The sequence below is a fragment of the Lampetra planeri genome, chromosome 7 (assembly GCF_965212315.1).
Source record: "Lampetra planeri chromosome 7, kcLamPlan1.2.h2, whole genome shotgun sequence".
NCBI classification, from domain to species: domain Eukaryota; kingdom Metazoa; phylum Chordata; class Hyperoartia; order Petromyzontiformes; family Petromyzontidae; genus Lampetra; species Lampetra planeri.
In genome coordinates, this window is record NC_136113.1 from 12,910,487 (window position 1) to 12,931,343 (window position 20,857).

General features: G+C 48.4%; 1 protein-coding gene across 1 annotated transcript in view; it reads left to right on the forward strand.

Moving 5' to 3' along the window:
• The window catches only part of LOC144720153 (ryanodine receptor 2-like), a 289,470-nt gene that overhangs the window by 174,203 nt on the left and 94,410 nt on the right, over positions 1-20,857 (forward strand). Inside the window, exons 37-49 of the mRNA XM_078596660.1 lie at positions 1,176-1,319; positions 5,799-6,072; positions 6,573-6,687; positions 7,364-7,496; positions 8,475-8,578; positions 10,713-10,848; positions 12,154-12,343; positions 15,046-15,096; positions 15,639-15,744; positions 18,062-18,182; positions 18,821-18,990; positions 19,492-19,712; positions 20,649-20,739. Coding sequence (XP_078452786.1) covers positions 1,176-1,319; positions 5,799-6,072; positions 6,573-6,687; positions 7,364-7,496; positions 8,475-8,578; positions 10,713-10,848; positions 12,154-12,343; positions 15,046-15,096; positions 15,639-15,744; positions 18,062-18,182; positions 18,821-18,990; positions 19,492-19,712; positions 20,649-20,739 — 1,856 coding nt within the window. The remainder of the gene's footprint in view (positions 1-1,175; positions 1,320-5,798; positions 6,073-6,572; positions 6,688-7,363; positions 7,497-8,474; positions 8,579-10,712; positions 10,849-12,153; positions 12,344-15,045; positions 15,097-15,638; positions 15,745-18,061; positions 18,183-18,820; positions 18,991-19,491; positions 19,713-20,648; positions 20,740-20,857) is intronic.

Here is a 20,857-nt window from a genome sequence, read left to right on the forward strand (position 1 = left end):
GAATCTTTTGTCCAGCTACCAACCCCAGCGGACCGCGAGTGTCATGTTCCCTACACCATCCACACACCCTGCTTCCAAAGAGCTGGGTTATAGGCGTGCTGAGTCGTGCATTTTGGTTCATGTTGTTGTAATATGTTCAGAGCCCTAAATAATTTTTCGTAAAAAATGCATTTTGTCCAATTCGTGACACGTTTACGACACTCGTTCCACTCCCTTTTGGTGAAATCGTGGCCTTGCAGAGGAAACCTTTACGTTTTATTTAATTTCAGGAATGGATCTTCCCTTCACTTCAGAATGCTTTCTTCCATCTGGCAATACCTGCGTGGCAGAATGGTCCAGCGCCAGAGCCGAGGCAGTTTCGCATTATTACGGGACGTGTTTCCTCAATTCATGAGCAGCATTCCGTCATTGGGGCGTGTGGTCGCCAGGCTGAGTGTGTCGAAAGGCATGGTGGCACACTCCTCGACAAAGGTTCCGGCAACGATTTTGATGATTTTGTCACCATGTGCATCGGATGAATTGGAGCCTGATTGGTTGGCTCTGACCTTGGCCGAGCATAACACCATGATAATGATATCACAATGCTGTGGTGGAATCCCCATGCCCGCCTCATAATTTATGATTGGTTGACATCGGCAGAGCAAACATGCGCTCCAACCATTTCCCTTATGAATTGCAGAATTACACCCAAATTTACCTTGTATTTAAAGTTAACAACCCTGTAAACTTTTCTCTCTCTCGCCAAATGTTCCACAAAGCTCCGTTCTTTTTCATAAAATGAAGCACTTCAAAATGTAAATTACAGGTAAATTAAATACGAATCAATAAAACAGGTGTTAAGATGTTAAAACACTAAACAGAAACCTTTTGCAAGGAATCATGTCTGCATTAACCACATATGCTTGTGTTAAACATGCTCTGATAGTATTTAACATCTTAACCCCTGTTTTGTTGCCAGAAAGGGTAAAACCTATTCTTATATTTTGATGCTCGCAAGGGAGGTCCCATGACGAATCAAGTGAATTTGCATTTCGATAACCCTCTTTGGAACGGCATCCTCGCCGTGGATTTTCCATTCAGCCTTTGTTGTCGACGCCAGGAGGCGAGCGGTGCGGTGCGGTGCTGCATTTTTGTTTCTGTCCCTAAGCGCTGAGAGTCGTCGCTCTGTGCACCAGGGGTGGAGCTCGAGGACGAGGAGGAGCAGGAGGACGACCAGGACGCCTCGCTCTCGGGCCGCCTCATGGCGCTGGTGGAGCGCGTCAAGAACCTCAGGAGAAAAGACGGAAACTCTCAAGCGGACGAGGACGATACCAAGCCCAGTAAGCTGTCGGCAACGGGGAGACCTCGGAGCGACGGCTCCGTCGCGTCACTTAGCGGCGCAGCATCGCTATCGTTGCGGTTGGGATTGTGGAATGCAGTCAGGTTTAGGTCGATAGGTCACCACCGACTAGCCCACTGACGCCACCACGCCTTGTCATCGCTTGCTTTCCTCTTACCAGGTACTTCAGCCGCTGCGCAAGTCGGCATCTGTTCAGCCAGAGTCGACCCTTATAGTATTCCCACTGTCTCTGGCTTTCTGCCTTCGCTTTGGATGCTGATCCCTTGATGAAGTGGCTTGTTAGTGGGCTCAAGATAGCTGCATACCAAAATATGTTTCCACAGTATTTCGGTTGGCATACCACTTAATTTGCTTCGCACAATTACACACATAGTTATCGTTCGCTCAGACCACGTCACTGCAAATGCCACTCAAACTAAAATAGAATGAGTAACGGGAGAGTGGTCATCTCCTGGTGGCGCTGAGCTGGTGGTGGAAATTCGATAATTGTATGGTAACTTAACAATCTGCTCGCAGTACTGCATTGTACAGGCTTGAAGGCACACGCATGACCATGCAGATGGCTGCATGAACAAACCCTGCCTTCAGAGTGCTGGATTCCACACGTATGTGGTGGTCCCAGCGTGGGTGCCGCAGTGGTGAGATGTTAACTCCCTCGCCTGGTATACAGGATGTCGTGGGTTCGATCTCGACCCTGACGATGCCTGTATATCTCTATCCCCGTGGACGCGTGGATTTTTCTCCGGATCCTCCGGTTTTTCCCTCCGCATTTAAAAGCATGTATTTAAAGTATTTGGCTGCTATAAATTCCCACGTGATGATAGGCCACTTCGTTGAGCTATCATTTGTGGCCAGGTCGCTTCTGAAAAAGAGCTACGTCGCTCAGTGGGTCTTACCTGGTAAAATAAACAAAAAATAGTTAAATGTTTAGTCACCTCGACCCAGCCACGTAAAGAACCACACACCCTCCCTGACAAGTCGGAGACACAAAACGCGTACGGGCGGAAGGGGCAGCTCCCGCGAGTCCAAAGCAGGGAATCACCCTGCGATTGCGCAATACCCACGAGGTCCACAACCGTTGGGTTTATTTCCGCGAGCCGTCTAAAAAAGGTCCAGGACTCCCGTTGACTCTCCCGGCCACTCCATCTCGTGTGCCCCCCTTCCTCCCCTCCCCTCCCCTCCTACACCGCTCCTCAATTCTATCCATGACAGTTGCTCTCCTGGCAAGACCACAGGCGTGTTGGATTACGGTGGGCAAGCCATTCCTCGATTATAATTAGGGGCTTAATTAGGATAGCAGATTCGAATGCAACTGGCCACTGTTTTTGACAGTTAATCTGCTTTGGTTGGAATGTGATAAGGTTTCAATCGTGTGGTGCATCGTCAGCTGGCCTCAGCCATCTTGAGTGTTTGTTTACATGTGCATTCACTGTGCTATTTATATTCAGGTTCATTAAGAAATAATTCGTATCGGTAATTTCATTGACTTCCTCAACGCGATGCTTAGCCTTAAAAATAAATGGGGAAAATGTTTTCCGAATGATTATTTCATTATTATTATTATACTTATGAAGATTGTTGTATTTCACAGCCAAAATAGCATGTGCACACGCACACAAACTGGGGTCAGCTGATGAATTTGGTTTTATATTTAATTTGGAAATAAGAACATAACATTACGGCCATATTTTCCCCTTGTAAGACACAAGTAACTTTGTGACCGGCGCACGCTATAGGAAGATAAAGAAAATTGACCATGAAAATCAAGACAGAGGTTTATCATGTGGAATTTAATAGTAGCCAAATGCCCTAAACGCATGTTTGTAAATGTGGATGGAAAAACCGGAAAACCCGGATAAAAATCCACGCGACCACAGGGAGCACATGCAAACATACAGACGTCAGGGTCGGGATTGAATCCACGACTTCCTGTATACCAGGCGAGGTAGTTAACATCTCACCACCGTGGGAAGTGAGCTGAAGATGAGGAACGGAGAAAACAGGAGCAAAGGGTCAAGTTTCAAGTTTCATTAATTAGGTATAGCCATGTGAGCCATGCGGCTCTTGAGTCGGGTGCAACCGCAACGAACAAAATATGAACGGAGAACATCTTAAAGCGACGACGCGCAACAGAAACATCCTGGATAAACGAGCAAATCTTCCAAATAAAACCCACCGTATTACAACGCTGTGTGCAAAAATCCCAGTGTGATGCAAGTCAAACAATAACAACCATAAGACAGTTTAACACGTAGGCTTTCGCGACCAATATTATTCATAATCAACGTTTTTGGGTTTAGATCGCGTTATTTATAAATGTGTCGTAACCCTCCACCACCCGACACGGCCAATCAGTAAAAAAGTGTCACGTTGACAAAAGACAAATTAGTTCACTGCTTTAGCCCACCGGTGTGTTGAAGCGCAAAACCACAACATTTAGAATTTGAGTACGACGTTTCGCTGGTAATTGCATCCAGCATCATCGGGCAATTCGCCATTCTGGCTGGTAATTGCATCCAGCATCATCGGGCAATTCGCCCGATGATGCTGGATGCAATTACCAGCGAAACGTCGTACTCAAATTGTAAATGTTGTGGTTTTGCGCTTCAACACACCGGTGGGCTAAAGCAGTGAGCTAATTTGTCATTTGTCAACGTGACACTTTTTTACTGATTGGCCGTGTCGGGTGGTGGAGGGTTACGACACATTTATAAATAACGCGATCTAAACCCAAAAACGTTGATTATGAACCATAAGACAATTTAGATTCAAGTTATGAGGCCAACTCCGCGCTTCCGTCAGTAGAGATGAGGATGAGAAGGAGGCTTCATGAGGGTCTCGACGCTGATTTTCACAAGGGGCAGCGGGGGAGAGGTTCAGAACGTGGGTGGCCAAACAGAAGTCACGTGATGTACAAGAGGCTTAAGCTAATTGAGATACATCGATACAATAAGTACATTTTCAGATGAGATTCAATTTTAACCAATGCGCCGATCCAATAAAGTACCAATGGCGATAAGCTCCATCTAGATGGTACTTATATGTGAAAGTGTTTGCAATGGTAAACGTATCCAAACGAGTTTATTCTCGCACAGAGGTAGTTTTATATACAGAAGATCATAGACATAACACGCCAGAGTCTCATCTTCACAAATGTTCATCATTTTCTGATTTATACTGGTAGGAACGAAGTGGACCAGACCACCAATAGATTGGCATGACCCTGTCCGACAAGATGGCCGCCCGCTCCCCCTGCGATCTGTGAATTAAACAAGATGGCCGTCGCTTCCGGCGCATCACGGCAAAACTTTAAACTTCACTTCAAAATTACTTTACTGAAACGCAGCACGTTTTTAAAAAAAATTACTTTACTGAAACGCAGCACGTTTTTAAAAAAAATTAATTTACTGAAACGCAGCACGTTTTTTTAACACAGAGACAAGAAACATTGGTGGGAGGGCTGGTGGGAGGGGTGGTGTTGAGGGTGGTGTTGGGGGGTCTTTAAATCTCACAGCGTTTCTTGTCAAAACAAACACTTTTAATTAACGTTACACTAGAATACAGTAATTTTTTCTTTAACTCCTCTATACCCGGTCGATATCCCTGTACCGGTACTAAGTATTATTCCTACCAGCCCACCCCGCAGGGTCCTGTTTTAGCGAAAAAGTGGCGATGTTTTCATTACCAACAGTGGCAACATTTCCAAAATGATGTGGTCCAGCCACTTTAAAGATAAGAATCGGGGTCAATCAGGTGTGGTCGCAGTCCAGATTGAAACATCTTTCACACACTGCTTCCTTCTGCCCTCGCTCGCTCCATCCTGCCCCCCGCTCATTTAACCCCATCCCAACTCCTTTCTTTCTCACTCTCCCTCTCTTCCTGCATTCTGTCTTCCTGTCCTCCATTCAATCCCTCTCTGCTTCCTTCCTCGTCTCATCCCTCAATTACCCCCTCTTACTTAATCTGCTTCCCTTTTCAATCCCAATCCAAACCCATTACATAATTCCTTTTCCTTCAGTCTCTTTTCCTCCCTCCTTTTAATCTCATCCCTAAATCCCTCCTGTCAGTCTTTCTTCACTCTCCCCGTCCGTCCTTCCCCTCACACGCTCTTCGCTGTATGTACGTTGAACTTCTTTCGCACCGTACGTAGCCAAACCCTGATATTTGGAGGTGTGGGGAAGGACAACAAACTGAACACCAAAACATTTTCTAAAGAAATTAGTTTTCAATCTAGATATAAAATGCATCGCTCCAGTGGTTTCCTAATGTCGGAAGGAAGAGCGTTCCAGACGGCCGCAGAAGCGCGTCTGAAAGTGCGTGATGCAGTGACTGCCTTTGTTCGATGGCCAGCAGCCAAAAGCCGCTGTGAGGATGACCGCAGTTCTCGTGATGGTTATGCTCCCCTACCCGCCCCCTCCGCTCCTCACCACCGCGCCAAACCGTGTTTGACCCCCGGCAGACTGCCTGCAGCAGCTCATCTCGGGGACGCTGGTGCGCTGGGCGCAGGAGTCGCACGTGGCCGACCCGGCGCTCGTCACGGCCATGTTCACGCTGCTCCACCGGCAGTACGACGGCGTGGGCGAGCTGGTGCGCGCCCTGCCGCGCGCCTATACCATCAGCGCCGCCTCCGTCGAGGACACCATCACCCTGCTGGCGGCGCTCACGCAGATCCGCTCGCTGCTCAGCGTGCGCATGGGCCGCGAGGAGGAGAAGCTCATGATACGCGGCCTAGGGTACGCGGCGGGCCCAGCCACGCCGGCGGGGGGCACCGGCTGCGGAGGTCGCGCGAGGGCCCCCCGCGGCGTTTGGTTGCGGTGTAGGCCGACTGACGATGGGCGGTGGCTCAGCGACAGTCGCGAAGCCCGTGTTGGACCGCCGTAGTTTCCTTTCCGTTTGCAGAAATACTCACCGGGGAGCTGATTGAACACGCCAAGCAGAATCGTAGCGTAGTGTTGAACGTAGGTGAGGCTTTTTTTGGTAAATTAACTGTTGGTTTATTGTCACCATGTAGGGGAATTGGTGTTGTTCTATGGGGAGATTGACCTCTATCATAAGAATGTGTAATATTCATAAGCTCAGGACCCCAACCAAAGTGAGCGATGCCTCACAATCATTTGAGCAGGAAAGCACTTCTGACTTGGACTTTGCCCATACTCGCGAGTGAGAGGTGTTAACGTGTTAAAAATTTCTCACAACAAAACACATTGATAATCCTGAATAATATGCCTTGCAGGGACATCATGAACAACAAGGTTTTCTACCAGCACCCCAACCTCATGAGAGCGCTGGGCATGCACGAGACGGTCATGGAGGTCATGGTGAACGTGCTGGGCGGGGGAAAGTCCAAGGTGCGTTCTTCCCCTTCTCCATCACGGCCCCGGCTCCAATCCACTCTCTGTCACACTCGGCAATAGGCTGCATCCTTGGTGTAGCCGGTCTGTCACGTTAGTCTGCCGCCCGTTGTCTGCAGCTTTCTCTCTCTGTCGCGCTCAGCAATGCGCCGTTTTTATTGTTCATTGCTGTCCGTGTGTGGGGGCCTGTGCCCACAAATGTATGTTGAACTTCTTTCGCACCGTACGTAGCCAACCGTCCTAATCGTAGGTGCGGGGAAAGGATACCAAACAACGCAAAAGCAGTTCTAAACAAATTAGTTTTCAATCTACATTTAAAAATTAATAGCTCCGGTGGCTTCCTAATATTGTAACGAAGAGCGTTTCAGACGGCCGTAGAAGTGCATCTGAAAGCGCGCGATGCAGTGACCACCTTTGTTCGATGGTTAGCCAAAAGCCGCTGCGAAGAAGACCAATGTTGGAGTGATGGTTTATACTTCTTGACGAGATCAGCCAGGTATCGTGGTTCATTTGTGGCAAGCTCTTTTAAGTCCGTAATGAATGTGTGGAACCCAGTAGACTTCTTATTTGCGTGCGGCGTCCACCAAAATAACATTTCTTCTGCGGTCGCACAGACGCATGGTCGCTCTTCTCCAGCGAGATTTGCCTCGTGACCGTGCTCCTCCCCCCACAGGAGATCGCGTTCCCCAAGATGGTGGCCAACTGCTGCCGCTTCTTGTGCTACTTCTGCCGCATCAGCCGGCAGAACCAGCGAGCCATGTTCGAGCACCTCGGCTACCTCCTGGAGAACAGCAGCGTCGGGCTCGGTGTGTGGCCCAATCGTTCGGTAGCCCCGCACTCTAAACTTAAACCATTTTTATTATTTTACTAGGTAAGGCCCACTGAGCTATATATCTTTTTCTCAGAAGCAACCTGGCCAGAAAGGATAGCTCAACGAAGTGGCTTATAAGGTGGAAATTTGTAGCAGCCAAAAACTCGCATGTTGATTCTAAATGTAGAGGGGGAAACCGGAGGACTTGGAGATAGTGTCACACGACCACAGAGAAAACACACAAACTCCATATATATAGGTGTCAGGGAAAGGATCGAACCCATGACCTCTTGTATACCAGACGAGCGAGCTAACATCTTGTCACCGTGGCGCCCCACTATTGTTCGGAACGGGCTAGGTTAGCTGAGGGTTGGGTATGGATCTGATTTGAGTTGGCAAACTTGGGTTTGGGGTGAGCTCTCTAGGCGAGGTTAGGTGAAGGCTTGATTTGGATTAAGCAAAGTACTCAATTGGGATGATACATTGCAATCATTGCCCCCTCCTGGCATACATGCCCAATTGCAGGCCTGGAGCCGACTTGTGCCTATAGGGGGACAGCTGCAACTGGGAGTGCCATTTCACATGTTTGAGATTAGATGTGATCATATGTCATGTAAAGTGCTACCGGGACACCCTGGGTTATAGGGCACTATATCAAAAACAAATATTTGTAATTCGAGCGTCTAGCCTGGCACAAGCGCTGTGGTAACATCACCGCCACTCAGTGATGATGGACAGCTGCTGCTGCTGTTGTTGTTGTCGGTGTGCTTGTGTGTTTTTGTTTTGGGGGGACGTGCAGTGCTTGAAATTAAAAAAACATGAACAAATCTGCAAACGCATTTTACCATAACAGCTAGAGCATCGGCTTCCATCCCGCCAACGCAGACTTCAGACGCACGCTACAAAGACTCACGGAATCCGCAACGTACGCGTGATTTGTCGTCCGTGTTTTTTTTGTGGACGTCGCCCGCAGCCTCCCCGTCGATGCGCGGCTCCACGCCGCTCGACGTGGCCGCCGCCTCCGTCATGGACAACAACGAGCTGGCGCTGGCGCTCCGCGAGCCCGAGCTGGAGAAGGTGCGCACCCCATGGGCCGGCAAATCGCCCCGCACGGCTCGCTTCACGAGGGGGGGGAAGTCCTCGCCGAGATCCCGAATCTCGAGGCTTCTTTTACTGCGAGCGGGCCTTGCAGTGGATGGGCATGCATTGTAAAGCGACGGGGAAAATCTATGAGCCTCCGTAGAGGTTTTTTTTCTTTTCTCGTGTCATTTTACCACTGTCCACATGAAAGTCCTTCAGACAGCAGGACTCAGAGATCAATGATGCGTGTGTTCTTCCTCCCAGCCCTTTGACAGCTCAGAACCTTTAGCCGTGCTTTGGGTTGTCAGGGATGTTTTGAGTTCCCTGGGTGGTAAAGTGGTGTTCATGTGGTCAGCTTCAATGGCAATGAGTTCCTGCTGTGATTCTCTTCACGTTTTTATAGCACTTTAGGCAGGCGCATGCCTTTAAGTTACAGCCTGTGGCCGCTTGCTCTGTTGGTCCAAGTCCGATAATTGTCGCTCTATTTAGGAAAGGCTTTTCCTAGAAGATCCTACACGGCATGTTTGAGTATTTTTTTTTTCAAATGTTGTTCCTGGTGTACTATCAGCATCAAGTTATGAGACGAATAATCCATTTGTGCGTGACCTCATTCTTCTGAGAATGGTTGTGCAATAGGCTTTGACAGAACATATTTCTGAAAAACTCTCCAATTGGCTCCGTCATCTTTACACAACAGGGGCGTGCTTTACAATGTACTTGCTGTGACATTGGTCTTAGTGGCACGATAGTCAAACCGCGATTTTACATTTTTCAGCCAAAGTGGAGAACCATTTTTAATGTAAAAGCTTCCTTGTGCAACCATTATGTGTCCGGGAAGGAGACCATTAACTCACTAATCTGAGGACCGTATTTAATTATGGGGTGGCTACCCGCATTCAAATCCAGTCTCTCAGGGATGCTGGCTCATTACCGTGACCTCTGAACCTATTGGCCACCTTGGCCCAATTCTGATTGAGTGATTTTGCATGTGATGATACTGGAGTACCAGAGAATAAATCCACACGTACAGTTTAGTGTGAGGAAATAACTTTAAAGTAATAGTAATATTTTTTACTCGTAAGGCGTATTTCATCCGTAGATCCCAATGCGCGGTATATGTATGGTCTTCCTGATTTGTGTGTCTCAGACATATTCATTTTAAACAAGGAAAATTCAGAATAAATTAGTAATTTTCTAAAAAGTACCTTTCATAAAAGAGTTTTGACATGCTTTATAATGTCTTTCTTGGCGAATTATAAATTGTCGTTATTAATTACTGAAATTATTATTTTTATCTGCTCAGGCAGCCACCTGTATTAGAGAACATACTCAAGACTTGGAAATCTGCGAGTTAAAATCCCGGTCAGAGATTGACTTGGCCTATCATCTCTGCACAGTTCATAAAATAACTACCAATTTGTGAGAATTCGCTGGTGATTGTTCTATGGAGGGACTGGCCCCTGCCTTATACAATTTCCAACCCTGGCTCAGTGCCACCAGCAAAGACGAACATCGGTCGACGCGTGTTTGAACAGACCCTTTGTTGCATCTCTCTGATGTGTTTTCGGGTCTTGCCGCGAGTCGTACGGCAAGACATCCTTCGTCCGACTTTTCGCTCCGTGTGCTGGGAGCTTCTTGAACAAGTGAAATGCAACGGGCTTAAATCCATGCAGGCCAAAAAACACGTGAGACAACCTGAAAACGCATCGGAGAGAGCTATTGAGCACAACCGCGAAGAACTGCGCGGAAGTACGTGTTTATCGTTACGTGATGCGTTCTGCTCTTATGAACCACAATACCTTGTTGATCTCGTCAAGGAGCATAACCCATCACGCGAACTCCGGTCATCCTCGCAGCAGCTTTTGGCTAACCATCAAACAAAAGACGGTCACCTCATTGCGCGCCTTCAGATGCGCTTCTGCGGCCGTCGGGAACGCTCTTCCAATACTGGGAAGCTACTGGAGATATGAACTTTTAAATAATCTAGATTGAAAACTCATTTCTTTAGAAATGTTTTTTTGTGTTTTTTTGTTTTCCTTCCCCACACCTCCAATTAGCATGGTTGGCTACGTATGGTGCGAAAGAAGTTCAAGACGCATACATATACGTGATGTTGTGTTGTTTGCCGCAGGTGGGCCGCTACCTGGCACGCTGCGGCTTGCAGAGCTGCCCAATGCTCCTGACCCGCGGCTACCCCGACATCGGTTGGAATCCTGTGGAGGGGGAGCGGTACCTCGACTTCCTCCGATTCACCGTCTTTGTCAACGGTGCTGATTCTACGGCCGCTCTGAAGGCTTTGTTATACACGCTGCTTGTAGCAAAATTAAAAGCCATCCTCATTCTACAGCACATTCTTTTGTATGTCATAATGACCCATTGCCACCACCACCATTATCATAATCATCGTCTTATCGCCCGCCCCCCCCCTTACTGGCTACTGGCAGACTCTTGGACGTTTGCGGGCCAGGTGCTGCCAGTTACCTTGTGCCCCACAGGGACAGCTGCCACTGGGGGTGCCCTTTTAAACGAGTTGAAATGAGATGTGATGATGTAAAGTGCTCTGAATCTCCCCGGTACTTAGGGCACAATATAAAAAACAAATATTTCTGATGATCATTAACCAACAACGCAATCGTCACCGTTTGTACGTTTTAACTATATACGTAATGTTTCATCCGTCACTAACAATATAAATGGGTGGCATAGACATATTATTTGATGTTTCTTTAACATTTCCTGTAGTAGTAGCATATCCCGGTATGTACATGGGTTACACGTATTTATACAATCATGCATTGTATACAGTGTTCAACACAGGCTATATCATAATTATTGAGCGGTGTTCTGTACATTTGGCAAAAGTATAATGAGGTTGTACCACAATATCATCTTATGTGATGCACTAGATAGCGCCCATGATAATACTAATAATAATTTAGGTTTTATATTGTGGCGTCATTTTTGTAACTGCATCGCACAGTGCTGTGCAAATCGAATAAAAGGAGCGTAGGAGATTCAGATGTTTTCAGCTACCACAGTGCTGGATTACAGGCGTGCATAGCCACAATCACCGTCCGGCTTGTGATTTGATGACCTTATCCCCAGAATGTGTCTGTGACTCTTCTGTTGTGAAACCCCGCTGGTTGAATCAGAGATTCACAGCTCTCTGATGTGACTTAGGGTTGTATACTGCGTATCATTTCACCCGATGCCCAATGTTCCACTCGTGGTGCGGTTGGGAGCTTTTTCAGAAACTGAATTTTCATGCCGAAACAATGTACGCATCGGAGAGCTACACAGCACAAACTAAGAATTGTATTAGGAAGCCACTGGAGCTATGGCACTTTTATATCTATATCGAAAACTAATTTCTTGAGAACTAATTTTTGTCTTTAGTTTTTTGTCCTTCCCCCCCGCTTTCTGATTAGCATGGTCGGCTACGTGTGGTGCTAAATAAGTTCAGCATGCATACATACGTACGTAAAACCAAAAAAAAATACTTTTTATGATAGAGCACAGTATTCTGTTGACATCAACGATTTCAATTTGTGTGTGGCTCATGGAGAGAGCAGGCGAGAGCGTGGAGGAAAACGCCAATGTGGTGGTGCGGCTGCTTATCCGGCGGCCCGAGTGCTTTGGGCCGGCGCTGCGCGGAGAGGGTGGCCAGGGCTTGCTGGGCGCAATGAAGGAGGCCATCACCATCTCCGAAGACCCCGACCGGGACGGCCCATCTGCCTGCACCGACACGGCGCGACGACCCATGTACGTCCCGCGTGCCGCAGCCTCGTAAGGCACCAGCCCCCGGGGGGTCGAGACAAATTGCCTCCGTCCTCAAGCGAGCTCGGGGCTCCGTTCTACGTTTTAACAAAAAAATGTTTGGAAATGCGCAGTGATGCAGTGCATTGAAACAACTGGGTTCGCGTGATGTGCAATTTGATGGGCTCAGCCTTGTTCACCAGTGGCATCACTACAAAGCGTTGTAACATTATTTTTAGCAATGGAGTGCATTTGGTAAAGCCCAACTGTGCAGTTCGAGTGATGGAACATACAAAGGAAAACTCATCTGCGCAGCCTGATGAAGTACCACTAGCTACTAGGATTACGCCTCTGGCCTATTTGGAAAAGTTATTTGACGAGATGCCCTGCTTTCTGTTTTGGAAAAGAAAAATTGTATTTCTCTGCTTCTTTTAACGAAGGCATAATTCCTGCTTTTTGCTGTGCAGGGTGAAGAGCTTGACCCAAAAATCTCTATTATGGAAAGTTATATTCAGACCTTTTGAGTTTTGTTACCTGTGGAGGACGATAAGACTTGTCATGCTCTAGGAGACAGCTGGCAATGTGGAAATTCAGAATGTGTTTGTTGTAGGAATGTATTACAGGTGAAATAAAAAAACGGAAGGCTTACATAGGCCAGGCACAAGCGTTTGGATGGTGGATGGCAGGTTACTGAGACGGGCATCGGGGTGGCATCCGGAGGTGAGGGACCAAGGGGAGGTATTGAAGGTCGGATGGCGAGACACTAAGGGCATCGCTTGGAGGTCGAGCGATGAAGTTGCTGCAAGAACTCGTGAGATGTCGGGGCGGAAAGGAGGAGGAGAGAAAGCAGTCGCCAGATCTTGTTGTGAAAACAACAACGTTGAGTTCACAATATTCACCGTGATGGCCACCTGACTTTAGTCTTGCGTTGGAAACGCAATTGAGATGTCATTTATAACGGGGGGGGGGGGGTGGAAGTGCATCTGAAATGGTATCTCTTCAATCACTTACCCTGCTTTATTATTGCATTATTTGACTTCTTTCGTTGTGTTTGATATTTCGGTTATTTCGGCAGAATTTCGAATTATCTGCTTCAAAATGTTGATATCCGCATTCTTGTTATTACTCGTAACATTCGTGTTGTTATCTTCCTGTTAATACCTGTAATCTACCACAAGGCCACACTTCCCTCATAGGTGCCTACAAAGTCGGACGAAGGACTTGACATCATAATGCACACACATTTCTCCCACTACGATCCCACCGTCCCCACAGTTAAGGACACGTTGCGTTTTATTGCTCAAATTGCCATCTTGTGTTGCCTGTCTTAGTTTGTGCCCCTGAGCCAATGGTAAAAAATGTTTTTCTTTCCTATAGCAGGGCTGGTCTTACCTGATGACGCAACCACTCTTGATCCCAACTAACTATAGCCGACTGTGCGTGCACGTGAGAACACCGTCTCTCTCCATTGCCCGGGTTGCCCGCCCCACAGGGCTGTTTGCCACCGCTGGGTTCACGACACTAACCTTCAATTCTGCTCTTGTGCATTCTTCTTTGTTTACAGGTTCCGTGTGCGTGTGTGTGTGTTTGTACATCTATATATATGTGGAGCGGTAGTGTAGCGGTTAGCGCTATGCTGCGCTACCAACCCAGAGACCCGAGTTCGATTCCCGCTCACGGCCAACACCAGTGATGATTATATGAACCGGTCCTGGGTCTCCCCTAGGTCGACTTAGCCTCAATTGAGAACCTAGTTCTTTGTGTAAAAACATTGCTACTAGGGAGACAAAGGCGGCTGGGCGTGGTGTTGGCCACCCACTCCCTCCTGTGCCGTGCCGGCCTTCATAGGTGATCGCTAACAGCACTTTCCCAAACAGCATTTTAAGGCTATACAGGGGATATTTGTCTTTGTACCTCTATATAACCAAACACTTGTGTGATGTTTGTTGTATAGAATATGAAGTAAGTTATCCGCATACGCTATACATATAAACCGATAACCAAATCACAGATCGCTAACCGTGCGGAATCAGACAGATTTAACTGCCGCTTATTTATCATCGAACACGTGAGAGAGCCATGCTCACTCGTTGCTGTTCGATCCGAGACTCAAGAATGGCCCTCAGGAGGAAGCTATAGCTCATCTCAGTCGAGGGACAGCTTGCATCCATGCGCAGGCTTTTTTGCGGTTCGACCGCGTGGCTCTCCGAAGTTTTTTTTATAATTGTACCGCGCGTAGTTCGGCATGATGTTCGACGTTTTCGCTGCACACGCCGAGAGCTTCAAGAACTTAAGGAACTTAAGCTTTCGAGCACGTGGAGCAGAGACATCGGACGGGGATCTATTCAGCCCTCCGACGTGCTTTTGGGTTGCCCCAAAGTGCTGTTCCGCACGTGCTGGGAGGTAACTTGAGGAACAGCATTCAAGGGCTGATTCCAGCGACTAAACGGACCTCCCATCGTGTGCTGCGAGCCGAAAACAAATCGGAGAGTCACGAACGCTCGGAGAACCATGCAACGCTCTGTCATTTGTTAAAGCGTGACACCTGCAAGGGCCGCACACGATTGCCATGTGCAGTCGCAAGTGATTCAACGAGCGTATGAAATAATGTAAACATTGACCTATTCATTTTTTGGCGCGTTAATTTTCTTTGAACGTCTCTTCTCGGTGTGCTGTGCAATGTGCTGAACCTGTTTGAATCATTCCAGATTACTCCAGGACTGGAATGATGAATCGCAAATAAACAGCTTTACGTGGGGGTAAAGTAAAGTATATGTTTATTTTATCACCCCATGGCTGCCATTACTTTTCCTACTCCTCCTCCTTTACTCACCCTTCCAGATTAGTGGCATCAGTAGGGACAAGGTACCCACCCTACTCCCACCCCCATTTTAAACAACTAACTGAACTGGCCTTTTACCCTCCTGATTGCTGACCATTGGTAAATCCCGTGGTAATTTTTTGTTTTAACAATTTTTCCATCCGGTTTCTCATCTGCTGCTTGGTCTGTGCTTCAATGGATGGGGGCCGTCCAGCTTGCTTTCCATCCCATGACAAATGTGTTTTCACTGTGGGTGCAGTGCCTCCCATGTGTGGTTTCTTGTCTTTTGTTTCTACTAAAGCATACCAATACCTCCCCTTGTGTCTGTCTCCCTTTAATGTTTGTTATCGGGAGGGTCGGGGGGGAGTAATACGGATGAGGCGGGCTGGGGAAACGGGTAGAGTACGGGGGGATTAGGGAAGACGGAGGACACGGTACAAGCGTCGGCTAACGACCTCAATGCGCATTTTATATTTCCAGGGAAGACGAGGAAGAGGATGAAGAGGCCGTCCACATGGGCAATGCCATCATGACGTTCTACGCAGCGCTCATCGACCTGCTGGGCCGATGTGCGCCCGAGACGCACGTATGTTTTTTTTTCCTGCTGTGCTCGAGTATTCAGGCGGTCAGCACACGTGTGTCACTGAGCCGGAGTCAACGGTTGCGTCCCTTGCGGCCGTTTGGAAATATCTACGGCAAATTGCTCATGCGCTTTTTTCGCGTGTACACGTCCTGGCATTTTGTCCGTTCACTACTGGATGATGGTCTGCCCACGCCTTCACCGCCGGTTCCCCACGATACTTCGCCTCACTACCCTCGTCTTGAACCCTACGCAGCGACACTCAAAATCTACTTCGTACACCAAGGTCTTGAACTGTTACAGCCCCACGTCGGTTCTCTGCTGTCGCCCCCTCGCTGTGGAACTCCCTTTGCACATCCGCAACATCAAATGCTCTCTGACTTTTAAGAAACATCGATAAAGGCCTCTATCTATTTGGCCAGGGCTTTCGAGCAGCCCTGAGCTTGGCTCCGCGCCTCTGAGTTGTTGACTTGTCTGTAAAATCGGGCGCATTTTGAACGTCATTATTATTTGACCGCACTTTACCGTACCGGACAGTGTGGGTTGGTGAATGCGGGGAGCAATGACGCAGGAGCATAGACATTCAGCGCTGCACAGATATTGCCGGGCTGCCCTCTGCTGACCACCGCATAGCCCCGCAAGGCCCGCGGCAACCAGTTGGTGCACGGTGCTCACCTACCCATCCTGACACTGGCCAATCCTCAACCCTGCTTAGCTTCTGAGATCTGACTAGATCGGGCGCATTCCCAAATTATTTTGTAATCGGCACTAGGGGACATCCGCAACATCTAATGTTAATCAGACGCCCTGTGTGAAATTTAATGGAGCTAAATCAATAAATGTAATTGAAAATTGTGTGCGGCACAGTTATAGTAGATCATGGGACCTCCTTTGCCAGTACCAAAATATGAGATTAGATTTTCCCCTTTTTTCTGGCAACAAAACAGGTGTTAAGATGTTAAAACACCAAACTAAAACCTTGTACGAAGTATCATGTCTGCATTAACCACAATACTTGTGGTCAGATTGAAAACAAAAAACATACTCTGACAGCTTTCTTTCAAATGGTGTTAGACCAGAAGACGCCTGTTTTGTAGCCAGAAAAAAGGGGAAACCCTGTTCTCAAGATGGATAGAGTGGACACTTGTTACTGCCAGTCCGAAGGCAAGCTGTGCCGTGCTGACATATCACTAAGGACTCGGAAGGACACAGAAATATATCTTGTGCGGCACAGGAGAGTGAATGGTCCAAAACGTTTTCAACATTACCTGTGTTTCGTTGTAAAAAAACAAACAAACCAACATCACTTTTTTCAAATTTTCTTGCTGTGGTTTTCACACCTGATGATGATTGCTTGTGTTGCAATCGAAACGTCGTGAGAATTTTATTGTTTTCTTTTTATTATTTTATTATTTCCCTTCTACGTGACCTTACCGAAAGAACCAAGAATGTAAACCAACATCACGTTAAGCAACGAGACGCTTCCGTTATGATGCGTTGTCAAATTGTCAAACAGCATTTGTCACCGTAACACTTTATTACGAATGTTGAGAGAAGATCATTAAATAATGTTCCCAGTCGAGATTGGAAGTGTGGCAATCGATGTTAATGTGACTTTTGTGGATAAAAAGTGAAGTTATCCCAAAGACAATCTCTAAGGCTGTTGCGCTGATGGCGTTGGTGATAATAATGCGAAGCCATGAGGGAATCAATAGGCCATCAACAAAATATCTATGGCGACAGACGATTTGTGCCGTTGGTGTGTGGCCGTAAATGCGCGATGTACTTGTGACCGCTTAGTATGTAGATCAAGAAGTACGGTTTTGTCTGATGTATGTGTTTCGTAAAAAAGAGCGTGGAAATTGTTCTGCAACATTCCTGATAAGTCTGGCTCAACATATTGTGCATTCTTCAAATGCATTGTGCATTCTTCAAATGCACAATATGTTGTGTTATCGATACATTCAAGTCAGGTCAAGTGTGCTCTTGCTTGAACGTGGGGTAGTGCTCATTTGCGTTTGTGTCCATAAAATTCGGCGTACATTCCACATTTTTATTCAGATCAGTCTCAGGATAATCACAGGAGCATCATTGTTGAATCTCACAAAAATGGTGGCGTCAGTTTTACTGAACCTCGAGAGTTGATCCATCCCCTGACCAGAACTCGTAACCCGAGTTGAACGCTCTGCCAACAGACCACAGCCCAAGTAGTTTCACTGCACAAAGGAACAGATCCTGCGCAGGGTATTTGACGCCCGCTTTAAGGTGGCGGCGGCGGCGGCGAGCGACGTCAATTCTTGAATGCGCCCTCGTGTCTCCGTAGCTCATCCTCACCGGCAAGGGCGAGGCAATCCGCATCCGCTCCATCCTGCGCTCGCTCGTCCCTATCGGGGACCTGGAAGGGGTCATCAGCATCCCCTTCAAGATGCCAACCATTGACAAAGGTGCGTTGGGCGTGCATCTGTCTCCTCTTGACCGACTGTGTTCCCGTGGAACGTCTGAAATTCCGTCTCCAGTGTTGCGCTGTATCTGTCTCTGGTACAAACACTCGTGTAGGGTGAAACATGGGCCAAATATTTATATATTTAGTTTCTTGTTTCGTTATTTATTTATTTAAGCCCACCGCAACGGCGGCAGTCCTTCGCCGCTCAGTGGTAGTGGCGTGGCCACGGCGCGCTTGGGACACTTTTTACGTACGTACACTGTATTTGAACAATTCCGTGCGTGGGTGTTCGGCCAGCGTGAGAAACCTGGAGTCCTCGAAGGAAAGCCATGTGCATGAGAGAGGATAGAGCACTGAAATATTCGCACAGTCAGAATAACTCTACTGCTCTGGCCACCTCGCACTTATTACCAGTGACATCTCCCCACGTAGCGCTTCTAATCTGCACAAAATCACGATCAACCCTCACAGGTCAGGGGGGTCGGCGGGAGTCGTGGTGGGGAGCGGTTGGTAAAACGGACGAGAGGGAGGGTGATTGGTTTGCATGTTGAACTTCTTTCCCGCCGTACGTAGCCAACCGCGCTAATCGGAGGCGCTTACCGTGCGTGTTGGGCTCGCGCCTGCTTGCTTGCTCGGCAGATGGAATGGTGATGGAGCCGGACATGTCGGCGGGATTCTGCCCAGACCACAAGGCGGCCATGGTGCTCTTCCTGGAGCGCGTGTACGGCATCGAGACGCAGGACTTCCTGCTGCACATGCTGGAGGTCGGCTTCCTGCCCGACCTGCGCGCGGCTGCCGCTCTCGACACCGTGAGTTCCTTCTCCTCGCCTGCCTGATGGCCAGGGCCGTTGCGCTAACTCCGGTTCAGCCAGGCAGCGGGCTCCAATCTCGGCTTTTGCAATTGCGGGTGACAAGTGAAAGCCCGAAAGTAAAAGTGCAGGCCTGCAATTGCTTGCTCATGTCTCTACTAGAAATCTAGAGAGCCCCTCTAACGGTTATTTTGGCCTACTGTTCCAAGCTGGCTGAGTGCACTTGTGTGAACATCAGCACCAATGCGGCTGGGGGAGGTGGTGGCGACACCCCACCGCTCGTGCGTATTGTGCAGCCCTTAAGAGGTGCTCACTAAGAGCACTTGCCTCAACAGTCCACACGGGCTCTGTTACGGGACGCTCTTTGTCTTGTGCGTGCACGTGTTTCCTCTACGTGTGCTCGCTCAACGGCACCTGCGTCCACAGGTCCACAAGGCGCTAAGTGGGGACCCGTGTGTTTGTCGTTTGTCTTTGGTCGGGGGGGGGGGCGTGGTGGTGCAGCTGGCTCTCTCCGCCACCGACATGGCCCTGGCGCTCAACCGGTACCTGTGCTCCGCCGTGCTGCCCGTGCTGACGCGTTGCGCGTCGCTGTTTGCCGGCACGGAGCACCACTCCTCGCTCATCGACTCCATGCTGCACACCATCTACCGCATCTCCAAGGGCCGCTCGCTCACCAAGGCGCAACGCGACGCCATCGAGGAGTGCCTCATAGCCGTTTGCGGGTGCGGGAGGGGGCGGTCGGGGAGGGGTGGTGGTGGTGGGGGGGCGATCGCATTGGGGTTGCTGCACCCAGCGTTCACTCGGTCGGCACTCTTTATTTCAGGCGCAGTCTCGGTCCAGTCAGCAACAACCCTGTGGAATTTTTGTCGAGCCTTAAGTCTGGATTTTTCCAGTCGACTTAAGCCGTCAAATTTAGTACACTCGTAGTTATGAAGTGTTTGTGTGAGGGCCGTGCAATTTCCCCTCCTCCTTGCCTAATAATGGCAGGTCAACCAATCGGTGAACTCGGCAATATTTCTTTATATACATATATGGACAGCTATCGTGTTGGCCTTCCGCATTGCACTGCTGTCGCAAATAAATGTACTTCATTGTCTTAGTCTGCATCTTCGTTCAGATTCGTTTCATTTAATGACAGTCACACTTTGATTTGTTGGTGGATAGCCATAGACATTGTCACCCTTGATAACTCTCTTCCACTCATCGATTGGCACCAATGTTACTAACCCCAGATGGATGAGATGCTGAGCTTGACTCGTGACCAGGATTAGAACTCACAACTATTCTCGTTTGTGAGGCAAGCACTTTCACCACAGCGCCAGCCAAACGGCGGTTATTCCAGTGGAGAGAAATGGCCGTCTCTAGGAATTTGAAATATCAACTACTGGCTCATGGCTACCAATTGAGATGGGCGCCTACGTATTGCTCTCTTGAGCAAGTGGAATTCCGCTACCTTTTCCTGCTCACGAGACAACACATAAATCTCTTGTTTGGATAAAAACGAGTCCAAAAACCACCGTGAACAGCAAGTTTGGGAATGTTGCCAGACGGCACGAATGGCAGAGTTCAAGGTGAGAGACCTCCCCGCTGTGTGGGCAAATTTTGCCAGCATAACGGTGCCCTCTGTGTGTGTGTGCGCGCGTGCCACGGTGCTGCAGGCAACTACGCCCATCCATGATGCAGCACCTGCTGCGCCGCTTTGTGTTCGACGTGCCGCTGCTCAACCAAAACTCCAAGATGCCACTGAAGGTGACGAGGCGTGCTGCTGTGTGTCCTCGTGCCTCGCTCCGTGCAGAAGAAATCGCATTATGGCCAGTGCTGTTCACCACCGTCCGTGACCGAACTGGCCAACAAACGATGCCATTGA